The sequence below is a fragment of the Zingiber officinale genome, chromosome 8B (genome assembly GCF_018446385.1).
Source record: "Zingiber officinale cultivar Zhangliang chromosome 8B, Zo_v1.1, whole genome shotgun sequence".
NCBI lineage: Eukaryota > Viridiplantae > Streptophyta > Magnoliopsida > Zingiberales > Zingiberaceae > Zingiber > Zingiber officinale.
In genome coordinates, this window is record NC_056001.1 from 109,053,546 (window position 1) to 109,080,529 (window position 26,984).

Consider the following 26,984-nt stretch of genomic DNA (forward strand, 5'->3'; position numbering starts at 1 on the left):
TGTAAAAGTTCTCAGCAGCTCTGTAGGTCGGTGTGTCAGGTTTTGGTACCTTTGGCATGACAGACAAGTATTCACCAACTTTTGCGCGTCCCTCTGCAAAGTAGGCCAGAAATACCCGGCCAACAGTATTTTCCGAGCCAGCGTTCTCCCGCCTGCGTGATTACCGCAGCACCCCAAGTGTATCTCTCGTAAAGCCTGATCTGCTTCTTCCGTATTCAGGCATCTGAGCAGAGGTCTGGAGAAGGATCTTTTGTACAGTTGATCTCCAATCATAACATAAGAATGGGCCTGTCTCCTGAGCATTCGTGTCTCTTCTGGGTTGGTGGGTATAATTCCCTGCTGGAGGAAACTTATTATGGGCGCCCTCCAATCAATTACTTCTCCCAAATTATTTTGCAGATCGATCTGAGCTATAAGGAAGGTTTGTGCTATAGGTCTGTCAAGTACCCAAGTAGTCAGAGAGCTGGCCATTTTAGCTAGTTCCCTCTAAAATTCAGCCGTACAGCCAGCTGCATAATATCTCCCTGTGGAGATATTAGAAGTGCGCCTACACCACTTCCCCGATGGGTAGCTGATTCGTCTACATAAATCTTCCAGATCTCCTCCGAGTCGCCCTGATAAACTTCTATCAAGAAATCCGCCAGAGCTTGTGCTTTGATCGCTGTTCGGGGCTGATACTGTATATCATATTCCCCTAGCTCGATTGCCCATTTGATAAGCCGACCTGCTACCTCCACTTTGGTGAGAGCCCGCCCCATTGTGTTGTTTGTCAAGACAGTAATAGGATGTGCCAAGAAATAGGGTCGGAGGCATCGAGCCATGAGAACAAGTCCGTAAATCAACTTTTCCAGGGCCGTGTACCGAGACTCAGCCCCCTTCAATAAATGACTGAAAAAATACACTGGCCGTTGTACATTGTCTTGCTCCTTAACCAGCACGGCCCCCACGGCCTCGGGGGTAGCTGACAAGTAGACCCAAAGGGGCTCTCCCACAACAGGCTTGAACAGTGATGGTAAGGACTCCAGGTACTGCTTTAGCTCCTCAAAGGTCTGTGTGCATTCTTCCGTCCACTGAAACTTGCTCGGCAGAGCACTTTGAAGAACGGGAGCGCCAGCTCATCTGAGTAGATATGAATCTTGAGAGTGTCATGATCTAACCCACTAGCTTCTGGGCCTCTCTGAGATTTCATAGAGCTTGCATATCCCAGAGTGCTTGTACTTTTTCTAGATTAGCTTTAATCCCCTGCTCGGTGACTAGATATCCCAGAAATCCCCCTCCTAGCTCTAAATATGCACTTCAAGGAATTCAACTTCAACCCATACTGCCACATATAGTGCGACAAGTCTCTTCCATGTCTGTGATAAGATTTACTGCCCAAACAGACTTGATGAGAATGCTATCTACATAGACTTCGACATTCCTCCCTATATACTTTCTAAATCTTGTCCATCATCCGTTAATATGTTACTCCTACATTTCTTAGTCCAAATGACATAACTATATAACAAAAAATATTATTCGTGGTGATGAAACTAACCTTCTCCCGATCCTCCAAGGTGAGAGGGATTTGATGATATCCTTGATAAACATCTAACATGCAGATTAGCTTACATCCCAAAGTTGAATCAACCATCTGGTCAATCTCTGAGAGCAAATAATAGTCTTTCGAACTTGCTTTATTGAGATCATGAAAGTTGATGTAGACTTGCCACTTGTTATTAGGCTTGGCTACCACGACGACGTTGGAAAGCTGGGATGGGAATTGCACCTCTCGAATATGTCCTCCTTCAGCTGATCCACCTTTGCCCAGATAATCTTATTTTGGTCGGCGGAGAAGTTTCTCTTCTTCTGCTTGACTGGCTTAGCCTCGGGTATAATATGCAACTTGTGCTCAGCTACTTCTGGTTTGACCCCGGGCAGTTCTTCCGGGGACCAAGCAAAGACGTCTCTGTTGCGGATCAGGCATTGTATCAGCTCCGACTTAAGCTCCAGCGGCAAGTCACTAGCAATGCGGGTGATGCTCTCTGCTCTGTCCTCGTGCAGCCGAATTTCTTCCCAAGGAATGGACTCCTCTGCAATAGGCAGAGACTCTTCTTGGATAGCATGCACTCCACCATCCTGAGTCCGCCGGCTCTTGCGCGCCTCCACACGGACCATATCTATGTAGCAGCTTCGAGATACCTTCTGCTCTCCCTTGACCTCCCCGACTTGCTCGCCGACCGGAAACTTGATCTTCTGATGAAAAGTGGAGACGGCAGCCCGAAACTCATGCAGAGCTGGCCTTCCCAGGATGATGTTGTAGGAGGAAGGCGAATCCACCACAATGAAGGTGCTCCTCCGGGTGCGCACCAATGGCTCAGTGCCCATGGAAATGGCCAGCTTGATCTGACCCATGGGTTTGACTTCATTACCTGTAAACCCATACAAGGAAGTGGTTACAGGTTGGAGCTCCGCGGCGTCGATCTGCATCTCCTCGAACGCAGCTCTGAATAAAATGTTGACCGAGCTCCCGGTATCCACAAAGACCCGAGCCACTCGGCTGTTAGCAATAACGGCCTTGATTATGAGGGCGTCGTCGTGGGGTAGTTCCAGACCCTCCAGGTCTTGAGGCCCAAAGCTAATAACAGGGCCGGAGGCCTGCTCGTGGCTGCATCCCACGGCTCCCACATACAATCGCCGAACGTGCGACTTGCGGGCTCGGCCTGAGTCCCCGTCAGTGGGCCCTCCTGAGATCATACCGATCTCTCGCACAGCAACGTTGCCCCGGTTCTCAGCCTCCCAAGATCCTTCGGGTCTCCCCAAGGCCGGCTTGGTTAGATGGGCGGCTAGGTCGGGCCGGTCCGCCGAGCACGCCCACCGCACCTGCCTCCTCCATTATCTCAGATTGGCGCCAACGCCGGGAGGCAAGCCTCGCCTCGCAGCCTCACCGGAGTCACGGCGAAAAGCAAAGCATCGAGATCGTGTCCTGGATCGATGATATGTGTAATATGGTGCTCCTGGTCCAGCTCCGGGCGCTGTACGGCGCGACTCATGAGTCGGGCCCGACTGAGCGGTCGGGGCGGCCTGCTCAACGCGCTGAAGGGTCGAGCCTGGTGCTCTCCTTTCGTGTCGATTGCCCGAGCCACCGCCTTCTCGGCTTCGCCTAGCGGCTGCGCTTCTTCCACCTTGATGTAGCAAGAAGCTTTCCACCATATCGTCAAGCTCGGCGGGTTTTGATGAGGTCCTCAAGAATTTCCTTCTCGTAATCCGTGGGAGAAGGCGCCATCAATATTTCCGAGGTGGCGGAGGGACGCCGCTGGCCACCGACCGAACCGGTTGATGTAGCTTCAAGGGCTCACGAATCTCGCTGAGAGCAAAAGACAGTGGTCGGTTTTTGATACTTACGACTACTGGCGAAACGGCGTAGGAAGGCCGTTTTGAAATCCATGAAGCGATTGATGGACTCTGGGGGCAATCCATCAAACCACTTTTGTGCCGACCCGGACAGGGTGTGTAGGAACACTCGGCATTTGACAGCGTCACTGTATTGATACAAGATAGCCGCGTTCTTAAACTTCCTCAGGTGCTCTTCCGGGTCCTTGCTCCCATCGTATTCTCCAATGTTCGGGGCTCGATACCCTTTGGGCAGGCTTTCCCTCAGGATATGAGCCGAGAAGGGTACCTTGTCATCCGGATCTTCAGGCATATCTCCGGCAGGGATTATAGCTTTTCCCCTTCCGGAATCCCGAGGTGGATGTAAAGAGCTTTCCGCTACTGATGCCGGCGGCTCCTCCTTCTTCGGACTATGCTCACGGGGTTTGGCTCGATGATAGTTGCGCTGAGGCTCTCAGAACGAGGCACAGGGGGGTTCTTCCTGCTGCTTCCTCTTCGAGCCCCTGTCGGAAGCAGGAGCCGGTTCTTTGGACGTTTCAGGTGCTAGACGGGGCCGCGAAACTGTCCCTTGCTTTTCAGAGGCGGCTTGCTTTCTAACCTCCTTGAAGAGCTCGTACTCCCCCGCGGTCATGGTTACGTTGATCCTCCTGCTAGAGCTTCGACCAGAGTCCTCCATCTTCACGCTCCGGAACAGGTTGTTGTGTTCCCACAGACAACGCCAAATTTGATCTCGTCCGGAGGCTGAGTCAGACGGAGGCTGGTCGCGGTGGCCTGGTTGTTGACGGGAAGTCGCGGGTGATTCGGCTCCCACGGGTGGCTGACGCTGCTGCAGGATCCTGCGCACACTCAGATGATCTCCCCCTTCACGTTAGAGACCGAAACCCAGGGAAAAAGTCCCCGGATCAGGCCCTCCGACGCTTAAGTCAGGTCCTTTTTCCCCAGAAAAAAACAAAGAGAAGAAGAAAAAAGAAACAGTTGTGGAAAAAAGTGACGAGGGAGTGTATGCACGTACCTGCATACGAGGGATTTCTCGCCTTTTATGCCTCCCCCTTTTGGAACCTGCCATCCTGTCAGAAAAAACGTTAGACGCTGGGCTTTTTCGCCTCCTTCCGGACACCTGTCGTACTGCCATTTGTTGTGCAAGCATCTTTCCGTTTTTAGGAATCTCCGCTTTTGCCCGCAGTGTTGATATGTAATGACTCTCTTCGGCGGACCGTTGAGATTCTCCGCACCCGTGCTACTTAGCTCTTCTGATCCATTGTGTCCTGCATCGGCCTGCACCCGTGGTTCGCATTTCCGGGCCTCCAACTCGCAGACCTGCATCCCTAGCTGTCTAGACACAGCTACGCTGATCTTCAACCTGCATCCTGTGCTCTGTATTTCCTGGCCCTCAACCGCAGGTCTGTAGCTTGGCCGCTCGATCACCGCCGCCCGACCCATTGGCCTATACTTCCAGTTCTTTGAATCGCAGGCCTATAGATCGGACTTCCCCTAAACAGCCATGCCGATGCCGACTTGTATCCTGCGCTTTGTACTTCATGGCCCTCAACCGCAGGTCTGTAGTTCGGGCTGCTTCTGATCAGCTCTGCCGTTTCCGACCCATTGGCCTATACTTCCAGTTCTTTGAATCACAGGCCGGTAGCTCAGCCTCCCTCTGGGCATCCCTGCCGATGCCGACTTGTATCCCGCGCTTTGTACTTCATGGCCCTCAACCGCAGGTCTGTAGCTCGGGCTGCTTCTGATCAGCTCTGTCGCTTCCGACCCATTGACCTATACTTCCAGTTCTTTGAATCACAGGCCGGTAGCTCAGCCTCCCTCTGGGCATCCCTGCCGATGCCGACCCGTGACTTGTACCTCCAGTCCTTTTGAATCAAGGGCTTGTAGCTCGGACTCCCTCGGGACAGCCCTGCCGATGCCGACCCGTGACTTGTGTTCCGCTTGACGTCTTTCCTCGTTTTCCGGCTGCTTTGCCCCCTTGATCGACCAGCCTGCCTGACCTCTGACTATCACACCTGCTTGCTTTTAACCGCCCCGTCAGCCTGACCATTGACTGCCACATCACCTTGACTATTGACCACCACGTCCTCTTGACTTTTGACCGCCATATAGCCTTGACTTTTCTAACCCTTTCCTCATGGGCCCCTCCATTACCAACCGTATCACTATTCTTCCAATATCTCTCCCTTGTCCTTTATAAATTCATTAGCCAATTTCATTCAAAACTAATTGATGAACTTAAAGAATTCATCAAATGAGAGAAGATCCCTCCCACATGTCGGTATCTCGTGGCATACACAATTTTGATGTTGGGATGCAACCAAAGTTTCATATTGGAAATATATGGAAAGATCATGAGTTTAAAAGAATATATGATATTTTCATTGACATCAAACATTTTGGGTAAAATCTAAGAGCAAAGTCATAAGAGCTTATATCCAAAGTGAACAATATTATGTTATTGTAGAGACATGTGAATATCCTTTGGGCATAACAAATGGTATCAAAGTCGTGGTCCAGAACAGATGCCATGTGGGGTGACCTTGAATGAAGTTACAGAAGGTCTGGAGAAGGTCAAGGTGATTGGATATTTACAGGGAGACTCAGAGTAAATTAAGGTGATCGGATGATGCTCACGGGGAAGACCCAAAGCAGGTCAACAATGACCAGATCCAAATATTTGTAAGGAGGTCTAGAGCAGGTCAAAGTGGTCGGATGCTTGTGGGGAAGGCCCATAGCAGGCCAAGATGACCAGATGCATGCAAGGAGACTCGAAGTAGGTCAGGATGATAGGATGCTCGTAGTGAAGGCTCAAAGTAGGTCAAAAGTGATCGGATGCTCACGAGAAAGCTCGGAGCAGGTGTGCTCGGATGCTTACGAGGAGAGCCGAACTATGAGAGTAATTATGATCCTTCGTTTGACGAGAGAATTGTTGGAATACAATCAAAGTTCTATATTAGAAAGATATGAAAAATATCATGGATTTAAAAATGATGTAAGATATTTTTATTAACATGAGACCTTTTGGGTAGAGCCTAAGAGCAAAATCATGAGTGCTTAAGCCTAAAGTGGATAATATCATACCATTATGGAGATATATGAATATTGTTCGGGCACAATGCACTTTAAATCAAAATCAATATATTCTTAAAAACCTCTTTTAATTTAATGTATTTATGCCCTCTTATTTAAGTTTAATAGCGTAAATTTATGACAAAAGGTGTTTCGTGTGTAAGTACGATTGTGTTGAATGTTGGATCGACTGAAGTAAAATTTGTCACACTAAACCCTAGAGGAGGACGTAAATGGCTTGCTACGAAATGTTGGAGCTCTAAGACCTCGAGCAATATTAGAGAGCAAAATCTTTGTGACAACGTTTGGGTACACACTTGGTCCTAGGTTTTCTACGCGGTCTTCTCGTTATATCCTAGGAAACTTATACACTGGGCAAAAAATTCATGATAGTATTTGGGTACACATTCAGCTCACCACAATCAATCAGTATTTGGTTATCCACGTGTTTTCTCATTGTATCCTGAGAAACAGATATCTGACGCAAGCATAGTCGGAGGTGACGAATTTACTTTAAGGAAACTGCGTCGAACATATACCTTGATATTTCCTTTTTTCGATTGAGCGACCCATTCAAACTCGGTAGTGGGGCGACTTGCATCTCAACTCAATAATCGGGTGACTTGCGTGCTGACTCAGTAGCACTTGGAGTCCACTAGGGAGCACTCGCTCGACATCTCAGTCGACTCAACACTCGAAGACTCGGCATGCGTCTCACTCGAGGTCTTGACTCAACTCTCGGTAGCTCGGGAACTCAACTTCCACTTGGACTTGCGAAGTACTTGAGCTGCTCGGATCTCGCATCACTAAAAAAGTACTCAGAGCAGTCTTTCTATTTGTGACAACCCACTTAGACTCGGGCTATATACTTCCTATTTGGGAACACCGCTTGGACAAAGAAGTAAATAACATTAATCAACCCAAGTCCACGACTTGAGATTATCAGTTTAAATCATTTCACTAGATAAGTCTAAATTGTTTTCAATTTTCATTTCCATTTAGACTATATTCCCCATATCTTCAATAATAAGATTGTCTAACACCTACTTGGCGATGAGGTTCGTGACTGAGGAATCGAAGTAACTCCACTCTTTCTCTCTGGCGACTGTATTATGGATTGGATTGATAATTGACCTAAAAATATTAGACGGATGGATCATTTACTGTGAGTATTTTTCAATCTAAAACTTTTATGAAATGGGATGAGTTACATTCAGGATTAGTATACAAACCAGATATACGGTGCTAATTAAAAAAAAAAAAAAGTTATGGACTGAATCAGACGTTCACGTTCCTATCCAATTTGGGCTCCCTTCCTATCCTTGGTGCTTCGGCCCAGTGCAGAGACAACTGGCCTTTTTAACGTTGCCTCCGAATTACGATTATTAACGATATTATCATTATTATTATCCAAGCAGTCCCCGTTTAGATTTGGGCTGCTCTCCATGGCGAGCCGCGGCCTTCTGCGTCTCGCACTTCGATTTCTAGGCGGCTTCCGAATCGTGCCACAATAAGCAACCAAACCGCAGACGGAAGAGCTTGGAGGCGAAGGCCATGGAGTCCTTCGCCTTCTGCACCATGCCGCTGCTCGCCTTTTCCCACTCTCTCAAAATTCCCCACAGGCTCTACCTCCGACGGCTGCTTGTCCCGCCAAATCCGGGCCTCTTTACTGCCGGGAGAGCCAGGTGCTTCGGTAGCCTCCACCCCAACAGACCGCGAGAAATTTTCCTTATTTCCTTAGCAGGGAGTCTTTTGCGGACTTCTTCTTTGGGGTCGCCAGTTAATCGTGGATTGGCTTGCATATCGAGCTCCACTGGGTCGTCTGGCCCCAATGGCGGCGGAAACGATGGGACTGGCCGTTGGGATGGTGACGGTGGTGGGGATGGTGGATTCCGCGGCAGCAGTGCGCAATCCTTCTCTATCGGAGAAGAGTCCGTTGAGGCTTCTTCCCGCGTGCCAGACGTGATAATTCTTGATGTTGGGGTGAGCGTACTGATCTTTGTTCTTGTCACTTCGTCAGTACGATGTTATTTAGTCCATTTTCGATAAATATTTGAGCTTCATGGATTTTTAGGGAATGACTTGCGGAGGATGTGCTGCCAGCGTGAAGCGCATTTTGGAGAGTCAAGTAAGGATCATTCCTACTTTTGTTGTAGATATCTGAGTTAAGAAATGAGTATCGTGAATATAATGAATAAATAATCAGAGCTGTGATTTTTTTCTCATCTCAATGACGGTCACACATGCTTTAGTTGATGCATTTGTAGATCAGAACATCTCCTTTTGTTGGATGCCTGGATGACAAATCCAATGGACGGGATTCTAAACTAGTTTTCAGTTATGAGGATTTTGTTTCTTGTTTCTTTTTTCACAATATTTCTATCTATCACCCACAATGAGTGTGAAGCTATCTATCATGAAAGTGTAGATGCAAGAGTTCTGGGATTTTTTTTTATCACTATTGACATAAAAGATAAGCATAGTAAACAATTCTTCTACCTATGTTCTTTTTAGCAATCATGTTATGTTACCTATGTTATTGTCATCTGTTTCTTGTGATTGTACAGCCTCAAGTGTCATCAGCAAGTGTTAATCTTGCAACTGAGACTGCAATTGTGTGGGCAATTCCTGAAACCAAGGTCATGCCAAACTGGAAACAACAATTGGGAGTTAGACTTGCAGGCAATTTGACAACTTGTGGATTCAAATCCAGTTTTCGAGGTATTTTTCCTCCATGACACCGGTTTGGAAAAAGCTATCAAATTGATTGAATTTGGGTCATTTTCTAGGCTTACCATTTTCTTAAAAATTCTAAAGCTCTTATTATAAACTACTGCAATTAATGTTTATGGTTCATTGTAGATTCTGATAGAGTGAATGTTTACAAAGTATTTGAGAGGAAGATGGATGAAAAGCTTCAGAAATTAAAACAAAGCGGTAACATCCTTGCTCCATTATACCATAAAATCCAGTTTAAGACTTGAAAACGGTTATATCCTATTACCATGTAAATTAATCCTGTGTCTGCTTCTCTTACCATTAATGATTCAACGTACTGCAGATTTAAATTGTTTATTTTTTCTTAAATAATATAATACACATGTTTCCAGGTAGAGAGCTTGCTGTATCATGGGCGTTATGTGCTGTATGTCTCCTAGGGCATGTCTCTCACATCTTTAAAGCTGGTCCTTCTTGGCTTCAGACTTGCCATTCTACTAGTTTTCATATGTCACTTTCGTTGTTCACATTTTTTGGTCCTGGTCGCAAACTTGTTCTTGATGGCTTCAGAAGTTTGTTCATGGGTTCGCCTAACATGAACACATTAGTTGGTTTAGGTGCTTTATCATCCTTTGCAGTCAGTACAATTGCTGCCTTAATTCCAAAACTGGTATTTACAATCTTATACAGGAAGATGCTTTAATTTATTATGTTTGTTGCTATACATGCATCTGCTTGTTGACCATGCTCCTTATCAACATGTTTTAATGGTTATAAAAAATGTTGTTTGATTATGTCATAGCAACAAAAGAGGCGGGGAGGGATGGGGATGCACAAACAAAGGACGGCAATGTGAGACAACAAATTGTAAGGGTAGGGGTGCAGGGAGTGGTAGACTTGTTGATGCCCAGAAAATGAGGCTTCAGTATCAAACCAGTGACTACACTTTGTATGCGTATAACTCCAAACCTAACTATATTAGTGACTATCAATGTCTGATTATCATTTTAGTGACAAATTTCTCCCACTAATAACAAAATGATAATATCAATTTAGATTGGTATGAAGAAATTGAAAAATTATTTGTGTTTTCTTATTAGTAAAACTGTAGGACTTTGCTAGCGTGTTGATGGTAACAGTATGCCAAACGAAGCATTCCATACTATGTCAAAACATGGATATATCATACTATTTTGCTTAGGAGCAAGCAAGGCAGCTGCTTGTTTTATGTTGCTGTGGTGAAAGAAATTCTTCTTAATGCTAGTTTGATTAGAATGCATGATGACAGAAGTACATATTAGGATGCATAACAAGGCTATAATACTACTTGGCATTTCCAGTGAGGATTGATATTGTACTTTTTTGAATAATTCTTGATCAGAGAAAACCATCCATACAATTGCAGAGCAATACTGGGTTGAAACCCTATCAATTCTGCACACCCTTTCTTCATCTGCAGATTCTATATTTATGTGCTTCCTAATTTTTTGGCTTCATCTCTGCCTAGAGAAAAAAGATAAATAACATCGAAGTGCAATTTTTGTTCTAAAGGGGCAGCTTGGTGCCTGCCAATTTGAGATCCTGGAGAAGGGTCAAATCACATTTGGTCTATTGTATGCAGCCCTACCTTGCATTGCATTGCAAGAGGTTGTTTCCGCGATTCGAACCTGTGACCACAAGGTCACATGGCAACAATTTTCGCATTGCACCAAGGCTCCCTTTCTTAATTCAAAATCTTTAGTTTCTTTGATATCGATATCCTAGGACCTACAGCAATCTTGTATAACTCCGGATTGTATAATTTCTTATATTCTTTGTCCTTTAAGTAGGGATGGAAAACATTCTTTGAAGAGCCAATTATGCTGATAGCTTTTGTTCTACTGGGGAAGAATCTTGAACAGAGAGCCAAGATAAAAGCGACTAGTGACATGACAGGGCTCCTGAATATCCTTCCAGCGAAAGCACGCCTCATGATCCACACTGATGCAAGAGAGGTTCCATCAACTGTGGAGGTTCCATGTAGTGACCTCCACATTGGTGACCAGGTTGTCGTACTCCCAGGAGTGAGTAAAAATGGCATTTCTTTTCTAATTTAATGGAATATTTTAAGCAATGAATGTGTTGAACAATCCAACTTCCTTCAATTTGGATAACAAAATTTCATGAGATCCATTTAGTTCTAGAATCTACAGACCAAAATCATGTTAATTTGTGAATCCTGAACAGAACTTATCTGCATGCCATCCATTTTTGACATTTTGTTCAATACAATAAACAAAGTGCCTAGGCATCCTGATACTCCAGTTGTCCATTCTCTATTGATAAATTTTATCTCCTTCAATGCTTCAAAATTGAACTTTTACATGAATTCTTTATGACTCTGTTCAATGGATAAAATCTGAATGTATGCTAGTTATTCATTTTTGTGTCTTCCTCCTAGGATCGCGTACCAGCTGATGGAATCGTTAAAGCTGGAAGAAGTACAGTTGATGAATCAAGTTTCACTGGAGAGCCTCTACCTGTGACAAAACTTCCTGGGGTATACCTCTTCTAGTTCCTAAAATTTTGCCTGTGTTACAAAGAATTGCAAAATTTACTTTTTATATATGCTTGTTGCTATACTTTGAGCCATTAGTCACACATTTTAAGATCTAATTTAGTTCTTTTCTATCATAGGCTGAAGTCACAGCTGGAAGCATTAACTTGAATGGCACACTAACCATAGGAGTAAGAAGACCAGGAGGGGAAACTGCTATGGGAGATATTGTTCGGTTGGTGGAGAATGCACAGACAAGGGAAGCTCCTGTGCAACGTTTAGCTGATAAGGTGAATAATTAGTAACTTTTTGTCCCCCCCCCCCCCCCCACACACACACACACGATGTGTGTGTGTGCGTGCCCCGTTTTCTGCACTGGGGGCGTCCGCTCTGCGCACCCAGTGCAGAAAACGGGGGCACCCAGTGCCTTAGTGGTGCGCGGAGCGGAGGCACCCAGTGCAGTGACATGGTGGTGCGCAGAGCAGACGCACCCAGTGCAGAAAACGGGGCACCCTGTGCCTTGGTGGTGCGCGGAGCGGACACACCCAGTGCAGTGACATGGTGGTGTGCAAAGCGGACGCACCCAGTGCAGAAAACGGGGGCACCCAGTGCCTTAGTGGTGCGCAGAGGGGGCGCACCCAGTGCAGTGCCTTGGTGGTGCGCAGAGCGGACGCACCCAGTGCAGAAAACGGAGCCACCCAGTGCAGAAAATGGAGGCACCCAGTGCCTTGGTGGTGCGCAGAGCGGACGCACCCAGTGCAGTGCCACGGTGGTGCGCAGAGCGGACGCACCCAGTGCAGGAAACGGAGGCACCCAGTGCCTTGGTGGTGCGCAGAGCGGACGCACCCAGTGCAGAAAACGGAGGCACCCAGTGCCTTGGTGGTGCGCAGAGCGGACGCACCCAGTGCAGTGCCATGTTGGTGCGCAGAGTGGACGCACCCAGTGCAGGAAACGGAGGCACCCAGTGCCTTGGTGGTGCGCAGAGCGGAGGCACCCAGTGCAGTGCCTTGGTGGTGCGCAGAGCGGACGCACCCAGTGCCTTGGTGGTGCGCAGAGCGGGGGCACCCAGTGCAGTGCCATGGTGGTGTGCAGAGCGGACGAAAATCTTTGGCTAAATACCCACGGGTATTCTTGGAAGGAAGCGTTTTGAGGTATGTACTATATTTCTAAGTCTTTCTTGGTAAATTTTGGTAGCGTTCAAACCCTATATGGAGCCATAAAAGGTCTTAGTAAGATCGTTTAAAGGCAGGAGGCCGAATATGGATCTGAACCTGGATTTTATGGTAAGCTTGAAGGGTAAGAAACTACTTATAATTTACCTTGAAAAATGACTGAAAGATTTGAACAATCTATAAGAAATTGGTATCAGAACTCAAGAACTGCCGACCTAGAATACCTTGATTTAGAAACCAAGGACTCTCTGAAAGGAATTTCAAATAATATTAGTGTTATTTATGGTAGACTGCTCTTACACTCTAAAGTCTCAATTTCAGAGTATAAAGTTCTCCTGAACTTAATTACTCAAAACCATTTGGGAATAACTCAGTTGTTGCAGAATTTACTAAAGGAGCAAAGGAAAATACAGTAAGCAGTATTGCAGCTTCAAAAAGAAATATTGCAGCAAAAACCAATTTTGATGAAGCTTTAATAAGTACAGAGGAGATAAGTTCACCAGCTATTGGTTTTATATGTGTCAAGGAGGCAACAAATAAAGATATTAATCGACAAAACAACACAATAATTGATTTGCTTCTAAGAATCAATTTCAAGTTAGATCAATTACTTGCCAAATCTGTTCCTACTAACACTGAACAGATATTAAGTCTTACAAAGCAGCTTGAAGGTCTTACTCTTGGGAAGCCTAAAAAGAAGGAACCCTTCTACGTTTACCAAGATCCATTGGTAATCTACAAGAAGGAAAAGGAAAAGCTTAATGGCGACTCGAAATAGACCAGTAATATCTGAAAGAAGTATTACCAAGACCTCTGAACCGGTAACTTCTTCTCAAGAAGACTAAATCAGAAGTTACAGAAGAATGGCGAGATTTCGCTATGAGGCACAAAGAAGATTGAATCACACAAGGGGAGCTAGAACTCTTGAAAGCCAGTTAAATCCAGAGGCTGAGTTAGAACTATCACAAAGACAGAGGGCTTCTCTTGTTCCAGCAGAAACTCTATATTCTGTAAATTGGTCAGAGCCTAGACATCGAGTTTATCAACATTATTCTGAGACCAGAATATTGGTCACTGGGGGACAACAGAATTTACCGCTAATAAATCAAGAAAGCTACTCTATTCTACGAGCAGAAGGTATGCAATTAATACATCTGGGTTTAGTCATGATCAGAATACATGCTTTGCATCGTAGAAATGCAGGAGTAAATGCTTTAGTTGTCTTAAGAGATACCCGATGGAGAGATGACAGATCAATAATCGGTACAATGGAAGTAGATCTCTCAGGAGGTACGCAACTCGTTTATATAGCTCCAAATATGCTTCTAAGCATAGATGATTTCTTTAATCACATTGAAATAGCCATACAAACACACGGCTATGAGGAGTGGAATACTGCAGATTCCAATCTATTAATTACCCGAGGATTAATTGGCCGACTGACTAATACAAGTTATGTGGGTTTTCGTTATAATGTTCAAAACGTTGCAGATTATTTGGCCAGTGCGGGTATTCATGCAGTATCAGCAACTCCAAGAACCATTGCAGAATTACAAGGAATGAAATGGATCCTACAACCACCAAATTCTTCACAGATCCGAAATCCACAAGAGGTAAGAACGACAACCTTGATGGATGGATCTATTGCTCTCTCATTTCAGGGTTATCAAGCAACAAAAAATTCGACAACCAGAAGAATGAGTAATTTTGATACGGAAGGAATACAAAACGAAGGAGAGGAAGAATTTGCGGGAGTATTCATTGAAACAAATCCCAGCAACAGATGGGAAGCATTGGGAGAACCAGATACAAATCCCAGATGGGATACTTTGGGAGAACCAAGTGGGAGGTATAATTTTTATGTTAATTATGCGGCACCTCCCCCGGCTCCTTTTATTCCCCCTACCAGGTCCATGTGGGATGACGATGATGATCAAAGTACAGATGCAGCAGAAACTAAAGTAATTACGGAAGTTGTTCTCCCTAGCATATGGGAAGACACTCCGTGGGAAGAAGACCCATATCTTGATATCTATGGGTTTGAAGAGGAAGAAAATCATATCCCTAATGAACATGAATCTCACATTACGGAGGAAGATTATGAAGAAGACGAAGAAGACTTAAGTGTGCATTTCTTGGGGTTAGAAAATCTTGATATTGATTATCCTATTTCACCTAATACTGTGCTTCTTGATGAACAGCAACAGGTTAGCTGGGATGATTCTGATAGTGAATCAGAAAGTTATTGGCAGAACATAGTTGAACAAGTTGAACATATGGAGGATCAATATTTTGAAGCTCAAGCAACAAGACGAATGGGTGAATTATCAATACAAGAATCCTCTTCAACAGAGAATGAAGATGATACTGAGCAACAAGATGTCACAAATGAAATTGCTCATGCAGGAATTGAAGTCCCTTTAATGGAACAATTGGAAGGATTAGAATATCCTATCCTGCGAAGCATGATGAACCAAGCAGTTAATGAAAACGCATTCTCCAGTACTAGTGCTATTTCAAGGTATGATCCTCCACCAGAACCTTTAATGGGACAAATTAATTATCCACCAGCGCGTCAATGTAAGAGTGACGCAACAGCCGGAAATGACAATTAATGGAAAGTTTAGGCCAAGAGGATATAACCATCAACCATGGACTCTTCCTTCAGCTCAAACTAATGATAGGGCAATCTTAATTCTACCAGAGGATATCGGCCAGTATTCTGAGGTAATATCCAGATGGGAATCTATCACAAGCAATCTGGTTAATCAAAAAACCTGGCTGGATAACGCCCAAAAGGTACAATTTATTGAAAATTTACTTGGTGAAAATGAAAAGAAAATGTGGATACAATGGCGGATGGCCTATGCTGCTGAGTATGAGGCTCTCATACAAATGGCTGGGGAAACCCAGAACATTTTATCTGCCATACGAAGGTCCTTTTTACTTGAGGATCCTTATCAAGGCTCTACTGTAGAGGAAGATCAAGCATATATTGACATTGAAAGATTATCTTGCAATAGTATGAAAGATATTTTCAATTATCTTAATGATTACAAGGTTCTGACAGCAAAATCAGGCCGCATGTTCATAAGTACTGAGCTTTCTGATAAATTATTTCGAAAAATGCCACCCATAATTGGAAATGAGATAGAGGCAACCTTTAAAGCTAAATACCCAGCTAATCAAGTTGGTGTGATACCGAGAATACATTTTACATATCAATATTTAGCAGAAATATGTAAGAAGGCAGCCATACAGAAAAGTGTCAAAGATTTAGCCTTTTGTAGTAAAATCCCAATACCGGGATACTACAACAACAGAAGATGTTTGGATTACGAAAGGCTAAAAATTACAAAGGAAAGTCACATGATTCCCCTGTTCGCGTTTTCAAGAAAAAGAAGGCAGATCAACAGAAAAAATGTAAATGTTTTATCTGCGGGGAACCAGGTCATTTCGCCCGTGATTGCAAGAAGCAAACCGGCAACATTGCACGAGCAGCCATACTTGATCAATTAGATCTACCTTCAGATTATGACATATTATCTGTAGATCTTAATGAGGCAAACTCTGATGCAATTTGTTTTTTTTCAGAAGGAGAAGCAGGGCCAAGCTATGTCAACTTGGTATTAGAAGAAACACCCTGGATACAGGAAACCGCCTTCATGTTGGGAGCTGAAAATTGTGGATGGCGAAGTCAGGTATTTGTGGGTGATAAAATGAAAAATTGCCAACATGACTGGGAAGAAAATCCGGTGATAACAGACAGTATGTTTGTTGTACTTTATGCAAACTTATTACAACAGACAATATGCGCATACACTGCATCAATTGCAAAATGACAGTATGCCCAGCCTGTGGCCTGTTTTATTTAAATAAAACATTGACCCTTAAGAAAGCCGAAACCATCCCTCCATATGACAAGGGTGAACGGATGATTGAAGAATTAATTGACTACACCAACTATCTACAGAATATGGTAGACAAAGGAAAACAGGGGCAGGAAAATTCATATTTAAAGGTCCGACGCCTGACACAAACAGCAAAGTTACCTGTTCGCAGAACACCCGGAGCGGCTGGTTATGATATATTCACTGATGAAGAAGTTCATATAATGCCCCGACAACAATGCCTGGTCAAGACTGGCCTTAGCCTGGAATTTTCTGACGGCTATTATGCTCGAATTGCACCACGTTCTGGAAGTGCATATCGACTTAACTTTATTATCAATGCGGGTGTCATTGACTCTGACTTCCGGGGAGAGGTGTGTCTTTTGATCTATAATTTTTCTGACCTAACATTATCCCTTGAGCATGGCAGATCTATTGCTCAACTGGTTTTTGAAAAAATTATGACACCACCAGTAATTGAGGTAAATGATTTGAGGCAAACAGTTAGAGGAACTGGTTCTTTTGGCTCAACAGAAATGGAGGAGTCAAGGTCTTCCGATGAATTAATATTTTCAGCAGCAAGGAAGTCGTTAATTAATCGTCTATATAACATTGAGATTATCCTTCAGATCCCAGGAATTAATGACACAAAGGTTCAAGCCATTCTAGATACAGGTGCTACAACCTGTTGTATTTGTCAAAATGCTTTGCCGAATGAAGCCTTCGAAGATATAAATTATAAGGTTCTTTTCTCTGACATCAATTCACAGCAGGAGGCTAGTAAGAAACTCAGAAACGGATATATGACCATTGGGGTTCATAAATTCAGAATTCCCTTCACATATCAATTGGAAATGAATTTAAAGGACGGAATTCAAATGTTGGTAGGATGTAACTTTATCAAATCCATGGCAGGAGGTCTACGAATAGAAGGATCTGAAATTACTTTCTATAAGGAAATCACCACCATCAGGACCTCCCCAGAAGTATTCGTTTCAGCAAAAGCTATCCCGGAACTGGACATGAATGAAGAAGAATATTTAAGTATGCATGAGGATTTATTTTTCCCTCAACACTCCTTAACAGCTATTAATTTCAAGATGAGATATGCAACAACTATACAGAAATTAAAGGAGGCCGGGTATATTGGCGAAAATCCAACACTGCATTGGTCAAAAAATAAGGGAATATGTACTTTAGACATTATAAATCCTGATATTACAATACAGGATAAGCCCCTGAAGCACATCACACCAGCAATAGAGGCAACTTTCAAAGTACATATAGAAGCTTTGTTAAAATTAAAGGTGATCCAGCCCAGTATGAGCCGGCACAGGACTATGACTTTCATAGTTCAATCAGGAACCACAGTAGATCCTGTTACGGGCCAAGAAAAGAAGGGTAAAGAAAGGCTTGTTTTTAACTACAAAATATTGAATGACAACACCCACAAGGATCAATACTCGCTACCAGGGATCAACCTTATTCTAAAAAAGGTTGGTAACAGCAAGGTTTTCTCGAAGTTTGATATGAAATCAGGGTTTCACCAAGTGATGATGGCAAAAGAGTCAATACCTTGGACTGCATTTTTAGTACCACAAGGTTTATTTGAATGGCTGGTAATGCCATTCGGATTAAAAAATGCACCCGCTGTTTTCCAAAGGAAAATGGATAATTTCTTTAAAGGGTGTGAAGAATTTTTAGTAGTCTACATTGACGACATCCTGGTATTCTCTGAAAATGAAGAGCAACATTGTGCTCATCTCAACAAAATATTAGAAATCTGTCAAAAGGAAGGATTGATTTTGTCACCAACAAAAATGAAGATAGCACAGCCAGAGATGGAGTTCTTGGGCGTGGTCATCGGAAATCGAAAAATACGGCTACAATAACACATTATCAAGAAAGTTATTGATTTTGATGAAAAAAACCCTACTCACTTTAAAAGGTTTACGGTCATTTCTGGGTATATTAAATTATGCAAGGTCACACATACCAAATCTCAGCAAAATACTGGGACCTTTGTATTCAAAGACATCTCCACATGGCGATCGACGTTTTAAAGAATCAGATTGGGCTATAATCCGACAAATTAAGTCACTAGTACAATCCTTGCCTGACTTAGAACTACCCCCTAACCATGCATATATTATTATTGAAACAGATGGCAGCATGGAAGGATGGGGAGGAGTTTGCAAGTGGAAGGAAAAACAATATGACCCAAGAAATACAGAAAAGATTTGTGCCTATGCCAGTGGAAGATTTTCTACGGTAAAATCAACGATTGATGCTGAAATACATGCATGTATGGAGGCATTAACCGCCATGAAGATCCATTACCTGGACAGAAAAGAGATGACATTACGCACGGATTGTCATGCAATCATTAAGTTCTTCAACAAATCCGTGAACAACAAACCATCCCAGGTAAGATGGATAAATTTTACTGATTACATTACAGGTACAGGTGTAGAAATCAAGTTCGAGCATATCGTGGGAACAAGCAATGAGCTGGCAGATGCCCTGTCAAGGTTGGTGCATCACATCACCAATAAAGCATCTTTGCCAGAAGAACAGAAACGATTCCTAAAGCAAGTTGATGAGTCCATGGACGAGACGCAAGGAGCGGATGACACCGTAAAAGGTGTTCTGGGAAAGACTATCATGACACTCATGGCTAAAGTTACTTTTGAAAAAGGCTGAGCCTCGGGGAACCGCTCTTTTCAAAAGAAACGAATCAGTCATCAATAATAGAGTCTACGACGTGTAAAGATAGGTTGTTGATAAGGCACTATCTTTAATAATAGAAGGCACTGAGGTAAAGGCAGAAAGATAAGGATGACGATGGGGCCCCCTAAGCGCACCCGGTCTTTATTTTATTCCTCCTAAACCTCTATATAAGTCTTAGTTTGTTAACTCAGAAGAGCAAGCGAGCAAACCTCGAAGTTCTACTGAGTTTTGAGTCCTGTAAGTTGGAGTTCTGTGAGCTTGTGAAGTGTGTGAGCTTGTGAAGTGTGTGGGTTTTACTCCAATAAAAATTTCCTGAGTTCAAGTACCGCTAGGTCTAGACTCAGGTTTTCCTCTTGTTTAACCGCTGTGTTTGTGTTATATTTTGGTATCAGAGCCTGGAGCATTATTGAAAATGAAAATCTTTGGCTAAATACCAGTGACTTAATTTGTCGGATTATGGCCCAATCTGATTCTTTAAAACTTCGATCGCCATGTGGAGATGCCTTTGAATACAAAGGTCCCAGTATTTTGCTGAGATTTGGTATGTGTGACCTTGCATAATTTAATATACCCAGAAATGACCGTAAACCTTTTAAAGTGAGTAGGGTTTTTTTCATCAAAATCAATAACTTTCTTGATAATGTGTTGTTGTAGCCGTATTTTTCGATTTCCGATGACCACGCCCAAGAACTCCATCTCTGGCTGTGCTATCTTCATTTTTGTTGGTGACAAAATCAATCCTTCCTTTTGACAGATTTCTAATATTTTGTTGAGATGAGCACAATGTTGCTCTTCATTTTCAGAGAATACCAGGATGTCGTCAATGTAGACTACTAAAAATTCTTCACACCCTTTAAAGGAATTATCCATTTTCCTTTGGAAAACAACGGGTGCATTTTTTAATCCGAATGGCATTACCAGCCATTCAAATAAACCTTGTGGTACTAAAAATGCAGTCCAGGGTATTGACTCTTTTGCCATCATCACTTGGTGAAACCCTGATTTCAGATCAAACTTCGAGAAAACCTTGCTGTTACCAACCTTTTTTAGAATAAGGTTGATCCCTGGTAGCGAGTATTGATCCTTGTGGGTGTTGTCATTCAATATTTTGTAGTTAAAAACAAGCCTTTCTTTACCCTTCTTTTCTTGGCCCGTAACAGGATCTACTGTGGTTCCTGATTGAACTATGAAAGCCATAGTCCTGTGCCGGCTCATACTGGGCTGGATCACCTTTAATTTTAACAAAGCTTCTATATGTACTTTGAAAGTTGCCTCTATTGCTGGTGTGATGTGCTTCAGGGGCTTATCCTGTATTGTAATATCAGGATTTATAATGTCTAAAGTACATATTCCCTTATTTTTTGACCAATGCAGTGTTGGATTTTCGCCAATATACCCGGCCTCCTTTAATTTCTGTATAGTTGTTGCATATCTCATCTTGAAATTAATAGCTGTTAAGGAGTGTTGAGGGAAAAATAAATCCTCATGCATACTTAAATATTCTTCTTCATTCATGTCCAGTTCCGGGATAGCTTTTGCTGAAACGAATACTTCTGGGGAGGTCCTGATGGTGGTGATTTCCTTATAGAAAGTAATTTCAGATCCTTCTATTCGTAGACCTCCTGCCATGGATTTGATAAAGTTACATCCTACCAACATTTGAATTCCGTCCTTTAAATTCATTTCCAATTGATATGTGAAGGGAATTCTGAATTTATGAACCCCAATGGTCATATATCCGTTTCTGAGTTTCTTACTAGCCTCCTGCTGTGAATTGATGCCAGAGAAAAGAACCTTATAATTTATATCTTCGAAGGCTTCATTCGGCAAAGCATTTTGACAAATACAACAGGTTGTAGCACCTGTATCTAGAATGGCTTGAACCTTTGTGTCATTAATTCCTGGGATCTGAAGGATAATCTCAATGTTATATAGACGATTAATTAACGACTTCCTTGCTGCTGAAAATATTAATTCATCGGAAGACCTTGACTCCTCCATTTCTGTTGAGCCAAAAGAACCAGTTCCTCTAACTGTTTGCCTCAAATCATTTACCTCAATTACTGGTGGTGTCATAATTTTTTCAAAAACCAGTTGAGCAATAGATCTGCCATGCTCAAGGGATAATGTTAGGTCAGAAAAATTGTAGATCAAAAGACACCTCTCGAGTCAATGACACCCGCATTGATAATAAAGTTAAGTCGATATGCATTTCCAGAACGTGGTGCAATTCGAGCATAATAGCAGTCAGAAAATTCCAGGCTAAGGCCAGTCTTGACCAGGCATTGTTGTCGGGGCATTATATGAACTTCTTCATCAGTGAATATATCATAACCAGCCGCTCCGGGTGTTCTGCGAACAAGTAGCTTTGCTGTTTGTGTCAGGCGTCGGACCTTTAAATATGAATTTTCCTGCCCCTGTTTTCCTTTGTCTACCATATTCTGTGGATAGTTGGTGTAGTCAATTAATTCTTCAATCATCCGTTCACCCTTGTCATATGGAGGGATGGTTTCGGCTTTCTTAAGGGTCAATGTTTTATTTAAATAAAACGGGCCACAGGCTGGGCATACTGTCATTTTGCAATTGATGCAGTGTATGCGCATATTGTCTGTTGTAATAAGTTTGCATAAAGTACAACAAACATACTTACTGTCTGTTATCACCTGATTTTCTTCCCAGTCATGTTGGCAATTTTTCATTTTATCACCCACAAATACCTGACTTCGCCATCCACAATTTTCAGCTCCCAACATGAAGGCGGTTTCCTGTATCCAGGGTGTTTCTTCTAATACCAAGTTGACATAGCTTGGCCCTGCTTCTCCTTCTGAAAAAAAACAAATTGCATCAGAGTTTGCCTCATTAAGATCTATAGATAATATGTCATAATCTGAAGGTAGATCTAATTGATCAAGTATGGCTGCTCGTGCAATGTTGCCGGTTTGCTTCTTGCAATCACGGGCGAAATGACCTGGTTCCCCGCAGATAAAACATTTACATTTTTTCTGTTGATCTGCCTTCTTTTTCTTGAAAACGCGAACAGGGGAATCATGTGGCTTTCCTTTGTAATTTTTAGCCTTTCGTAATCCAAACTTCTTCTGTTTGTTGTAGTATCCCGGTATTGGGATTTTACTACAAAAGGCTAAGTCTTTGACACTTTTCTGTATGGCTGCCTTCTTACATATTTCTGCTAAATACTGATATGTAAAATGTATTCTCGGTATCACACCAACTTGATTAGCTGGGTATTTAGCTTTAAAGGTTGCCTCTATCTCATTTCCAATTATGGGTGGCATTTTTCGAAATAATTTATCAGAAAGCTCAGTACTTATGAACATGCGGCCTGATTTTGCTGTCAGAATCTTGTAATCATTAAGATAATTGAAAATATCTTTCATACTATTGCAAGATAATCTTTCAATGTCAATATATGCTTGATCTTCCTCTACAATAGAGCCTTGATAAGGATCCTCAAGTAAAAAGGACCTTCGTATGGCAGATAAAATGTTCTGGGTTTCCCCAGCCATTTGTATGAGAGCCTCATACTCAGCAGCATAGGCCATCCGCCATTGTATCCACATTTTCTTTTCATTTTCACCAAGTAAATTTTCAATAAACTGTACCTTTTGGGCGTTATCCAGCCAGGTTTTTTGATTAACCAGATTGCTTGTGATAGATTCCCATCTGGATATTACCTCAGAATACTGGCCAATATCCTCTGGTAGAATTAAGATTGCCTCATCATTAGTTTGAGCTGAAGGAAGAGTCCATGGTTGATGGTTATATCCTCTTGGCCTAAACTTTCCATTAATTGCCGTTTCCGGCTGTTGCGTCACTCTTGCATTGACGCGCTGGTGGATAATTAATTTGTCCCATTAAAGGTTCTGGTGGAGGATCATACCTTGAAATAGCACTAGTACTGGAGAATGCGTTTTCATTAACTGCTTGGTTCATCATGCTTCGCAGGATAGGATATTCTAATCCTTCCAATTGTTCCATTAAAGGGACTTCAATTCCGGCATGAGCAATTTCATTTGTGACATCTTGTTGCTCAGTATCATCTTCATTCTCTGTTGAAGAGGATTCTTGTATTGATAATTCACCCATTCGTCTTGTTGCTTGAGCTTCAAAATATTGATCCTCCATATGTTCAACTTGTTCAACTATGTTCTGCCCATAGTTTGCAAAATCGCGATCCGGATCGTAGGATCGTACGATCCTACGATCCTAAGACCCAAAATCGATCCAGGATCGTGCAGAATCGAGTTTTGCAGCAGGATCGTAGCAGGATCGGTAGGATCGGTAGGATCGGAACAGGATCGGTAGGATCGTAACAGGATCGGAACAGAATCGGAGCAGGATCGGTGGAAGCTTTGAGAGGTCATAACTTTTGACTCGGATTGAACCACGTGGCCTATAATATATCAAATCGAAGCTCGTTCAGAGATCTTTAATAAATTTCAAAGTTTATCCTTAACCACCCTATTTCAAACCCAAAAAATATTATTTAAATCCTTTTCGGATGCCTAGAAGATTTTATCTTTTTTTATTATATTTTTTTCATCTTGTTAGGGTTTTAAATTATTTGAACATATATTTAATTATTTTTGAGTTAGTTTTTTATCAATAATATTATGTCATTTTCCCCCCAAAATGATGAATTTTTGGATATCTATTGTCTAGTATTGTGTGATATCAACCAATCTTTAGAAGATTATTTTCGACGTTCATATTTGAATCAAAGGATCCAATAACTTCTGTTATGTACGTTAGGTGCTTTATTGGCCTTTAAATTGGATCATCTTATAAACCAAGGAAATATTTTTGACGTTGAATGTGTTATTATTATTGTGTTAATAGAAATTTTATATTCTTTCATTTTATGATATGAAAATATAAATATTATTACTATGTGAGAATAGTAGTTAAATTACTAGTTAATTTAAATTTGTACATGTAGTAATGTAATCTAAGGTGTTGAGTGTAAATGATTGCATATATATGCAAAATTAATTGTCTATTTATATGTAAATGAGTTTTTTAAGTATTTTTTCTAATTATTAATCATGTATGATAATATTTTAAGGGTTTTTGGTAGGATCGTACGATTCTACGATCCGATCCTGACCGATCCGATCCTGACCCTAAATCGATTCTACGTAGAATCGCGATTCTACAAACTATGGTTCTGCCAATAACTTTCTGATTCACTATCAGAATCATCCCAGCTAACCTGTTGCTGTTCATCAAGAAGCACAGTATTAGGTGAAATAGGATAATCAATATCAAGATTTTCTAACCCCAAGAAATGCACACTTAAGTCTTCTTCGTCTTCTTCATAATCTTCCTCCGTAATGTGAGATTCATGTTCATTAGGGATATGATTTTCTTCCTCTTCAAACCCATAGATATCAAGATATGGGTCTTCTTCCCACGGAGTGTCTTCCCATATGCTAGGGAGAACAACTTCCGTAATTACTTTAGTTTCTGCTGCATCTGTACTTTGATCATCATCGTCATCCCACATGGACCTGGTAGGGGGAATAAAAGGAGCCGGGGGAGGTGCCGCATAATTAACATAAAAATTATACCTCCCACTTGGTTCTCCCAAAGTATCCCATCTGGGATTTGTATCTGGTTCTCCCAATGCTTCCCATCTGTTGCTGGGATTTGTTTCAATGAATACTCCCGCAAATTCTTCCTCTCCTTCGTTTTGTATTCCTTCCGTATCAAAATTACTCATTCTTCTGGTTGTCGAATTTTTTGTTGCTTGATAACCTGAAATGAGAGAGCAATAGATCCATCCATCAAGGTTGTCGTTCTTACCTCTTGTGGATTTCGGATCTGTGAAGAATTTGGTGGTTGTAGGATCCATTTCATTCCTTGTAATTCTGCAATGGTTCTTGGAGTTGCTGATACTGCATGAATACCCGCACTGGCCAAATAATCTGCAACGTTTTGAACATTATAACGAAAACCCACATAACTTGTATTAGTCAGTCGGCCAATTAATCCTCGGGTAATTAATAGATTGGAATCTGTAGTATTCCACTCCTCATAGCCGTGTGTTTGTATGGCTATTTCAATGTGATTAAAGAAATCATCTATGCTTAGAAGCATATTTGGAGCTATATAAACGAGTTGCGTACCTCCTGAGAGATCTACTTCCATTGTACCGATTATTGATCTGTCATCTCTCCATCGGGTATCTCTTAAGACAACTAAAGCATTTACTCCTGCATTTCTACGATGCAAAGCATGTATTCTGATCATGACTAAACCCAGATGTATTAATTGCATACCTTCTGCTCGTAGAATAGAGTAGCTTTCTTGATTTATTAGCGGTAAATTCTGTTGTCCCCCAGTGACCAATATTCTGGTCTCAGAATAATGTTGATAAACTCGATGTCTAGGCTCTGACCAATTTGCAGAATATAGAGTTTCTGCTGGAACAAGAGAAGCCCTCTATCTTTGTGAGAGTTCTAACTCAGCCTCTGGATTTAACTGGCTTTCAAGAGTTCTAGCTCCCCTTGTGTGATTCAATCTTCTTTGTGCCTCATAGCGAAATCTCGCCATTCTTCTGTAACTTCTGATTTAGTCTTCTTGAGAAGAAGTTACCGGTTCAGAGGTCTTGGTAATACTTCTTTCAGATATTACTGGTCTATTTCGAGTCGCCATTAAGCTTTTCCTTTTCCTTCTTGTAGATTACCAATGGATCTTGGTAAACGTAGAAGGGTTCCTTCTTTTTAGGCTTCCCAAGAGTAAGACCTTCAAGCTGCTTTGTAAGACTTAATATCTGTTCAGTGTTAGTAGGAACAGATTTGGCAAGTAATTGATCTAACTTGAAATTGATTCTTAGAAGCAAATCAATTATTGTGTTGTTTTGTCGATTAATATCTTTATTTGTTGCCTCCTTGACACATATAAAACCAATAGCTGGTGAACTTATCTCCTCTGTACTTATTAAAGCTTCATCATAATCTTTTGATTTTGAAAGAGGAGGATAATTCATGAAACTTGCCTTTTTACCTCTTGCATTATTTCCTCAATTCTTTCAATTTGAATTCTTGATTTATTTGCAAGAGCTTCTGTTCTTTCTTCAATCAACTTTGGTTGTTCTGCAATTTCCTCAAGCAATTTTTGAATATCTTCTTTTGATAAAGGTTTTTGCTGCAATATTTCTTTTTGAAGCTGCAATACTGCTTGCTGTATTTTCCTTTGCTCCTTTAGTAAATTTTGCAACAACTGAGTTATTCCCAAATGGTTTTGAGTAATTAAGTTCAGGAGAACTTTATACTCTGAAATTGAGACTTTAGAGTGTAAGAGCAGTCTATCATAAATAACACTAATATTATTTGAAATTCCTTTCAGAGAGTCTTGGTTTCTAAATCAAGGTATTCTAGGTCGGCAGTTCTTGAGTTCTGATACCAATTTCTTATAGATTGTTCAAATCTTTCAGTCATTTTTCAAGGTAAATTATAAGTAGTTTCTTACCCTTCA

The 26,984-nt window shown here is 42.1% G+C and overlaps 1 protein-coding gene across 2 annotated transcripts in view; it reads left to right on the forward strand.

Annotated features, from left to right (window-relative positions):
- Positions 1–7,863: 7,863 nt before the first annotated feature.
- Positions 7,864–26,984, forward strand: part of LOC122016687 (copper-transporting ATPase PAA1, chloroplastic-like) — a 29,841-nt gene continuing 10,720 nt past the window's right edge. Inside the window, exons 1-8 of one of the 2 annotated variants that reach the window (XM_042574069.1) lie at positions 7,865–8,424; positions 8,516–8,569; positions 9,009–9,162; positions 9,304–9,378; positions 9,552–9,829; positions 10,989–11,222; positions 11,600–11,698; positions 11,836–11,985. In XM_042574069.1, coding sequence (XP_042430003.1) covers positions 7,996–8,424; positions 8,516–8,569; positions 9,009–9,162; positions 9,304–9,378; positions 9,552–9,829; positions 10,989–11,222; positions 11,600–11,698; positions 11,836–11,985 — 1,473 coding nt within the window. In that variant the 5' untranslated portion in view covers positions 7,865–7,995. Of the gene's footprint in view, positions 8,425–8,515; positions 8,570–9,008; positions 9,163–9,303; positions 9,379–9,551; positions 9,830–10,988; positions 11,223–11,599; positions 11,699–11,835; positions 11,986–26,984 lie in introns of both variants that reach the window. The other variant, XM_042574070.1, reaches the window with a different exon arrangement.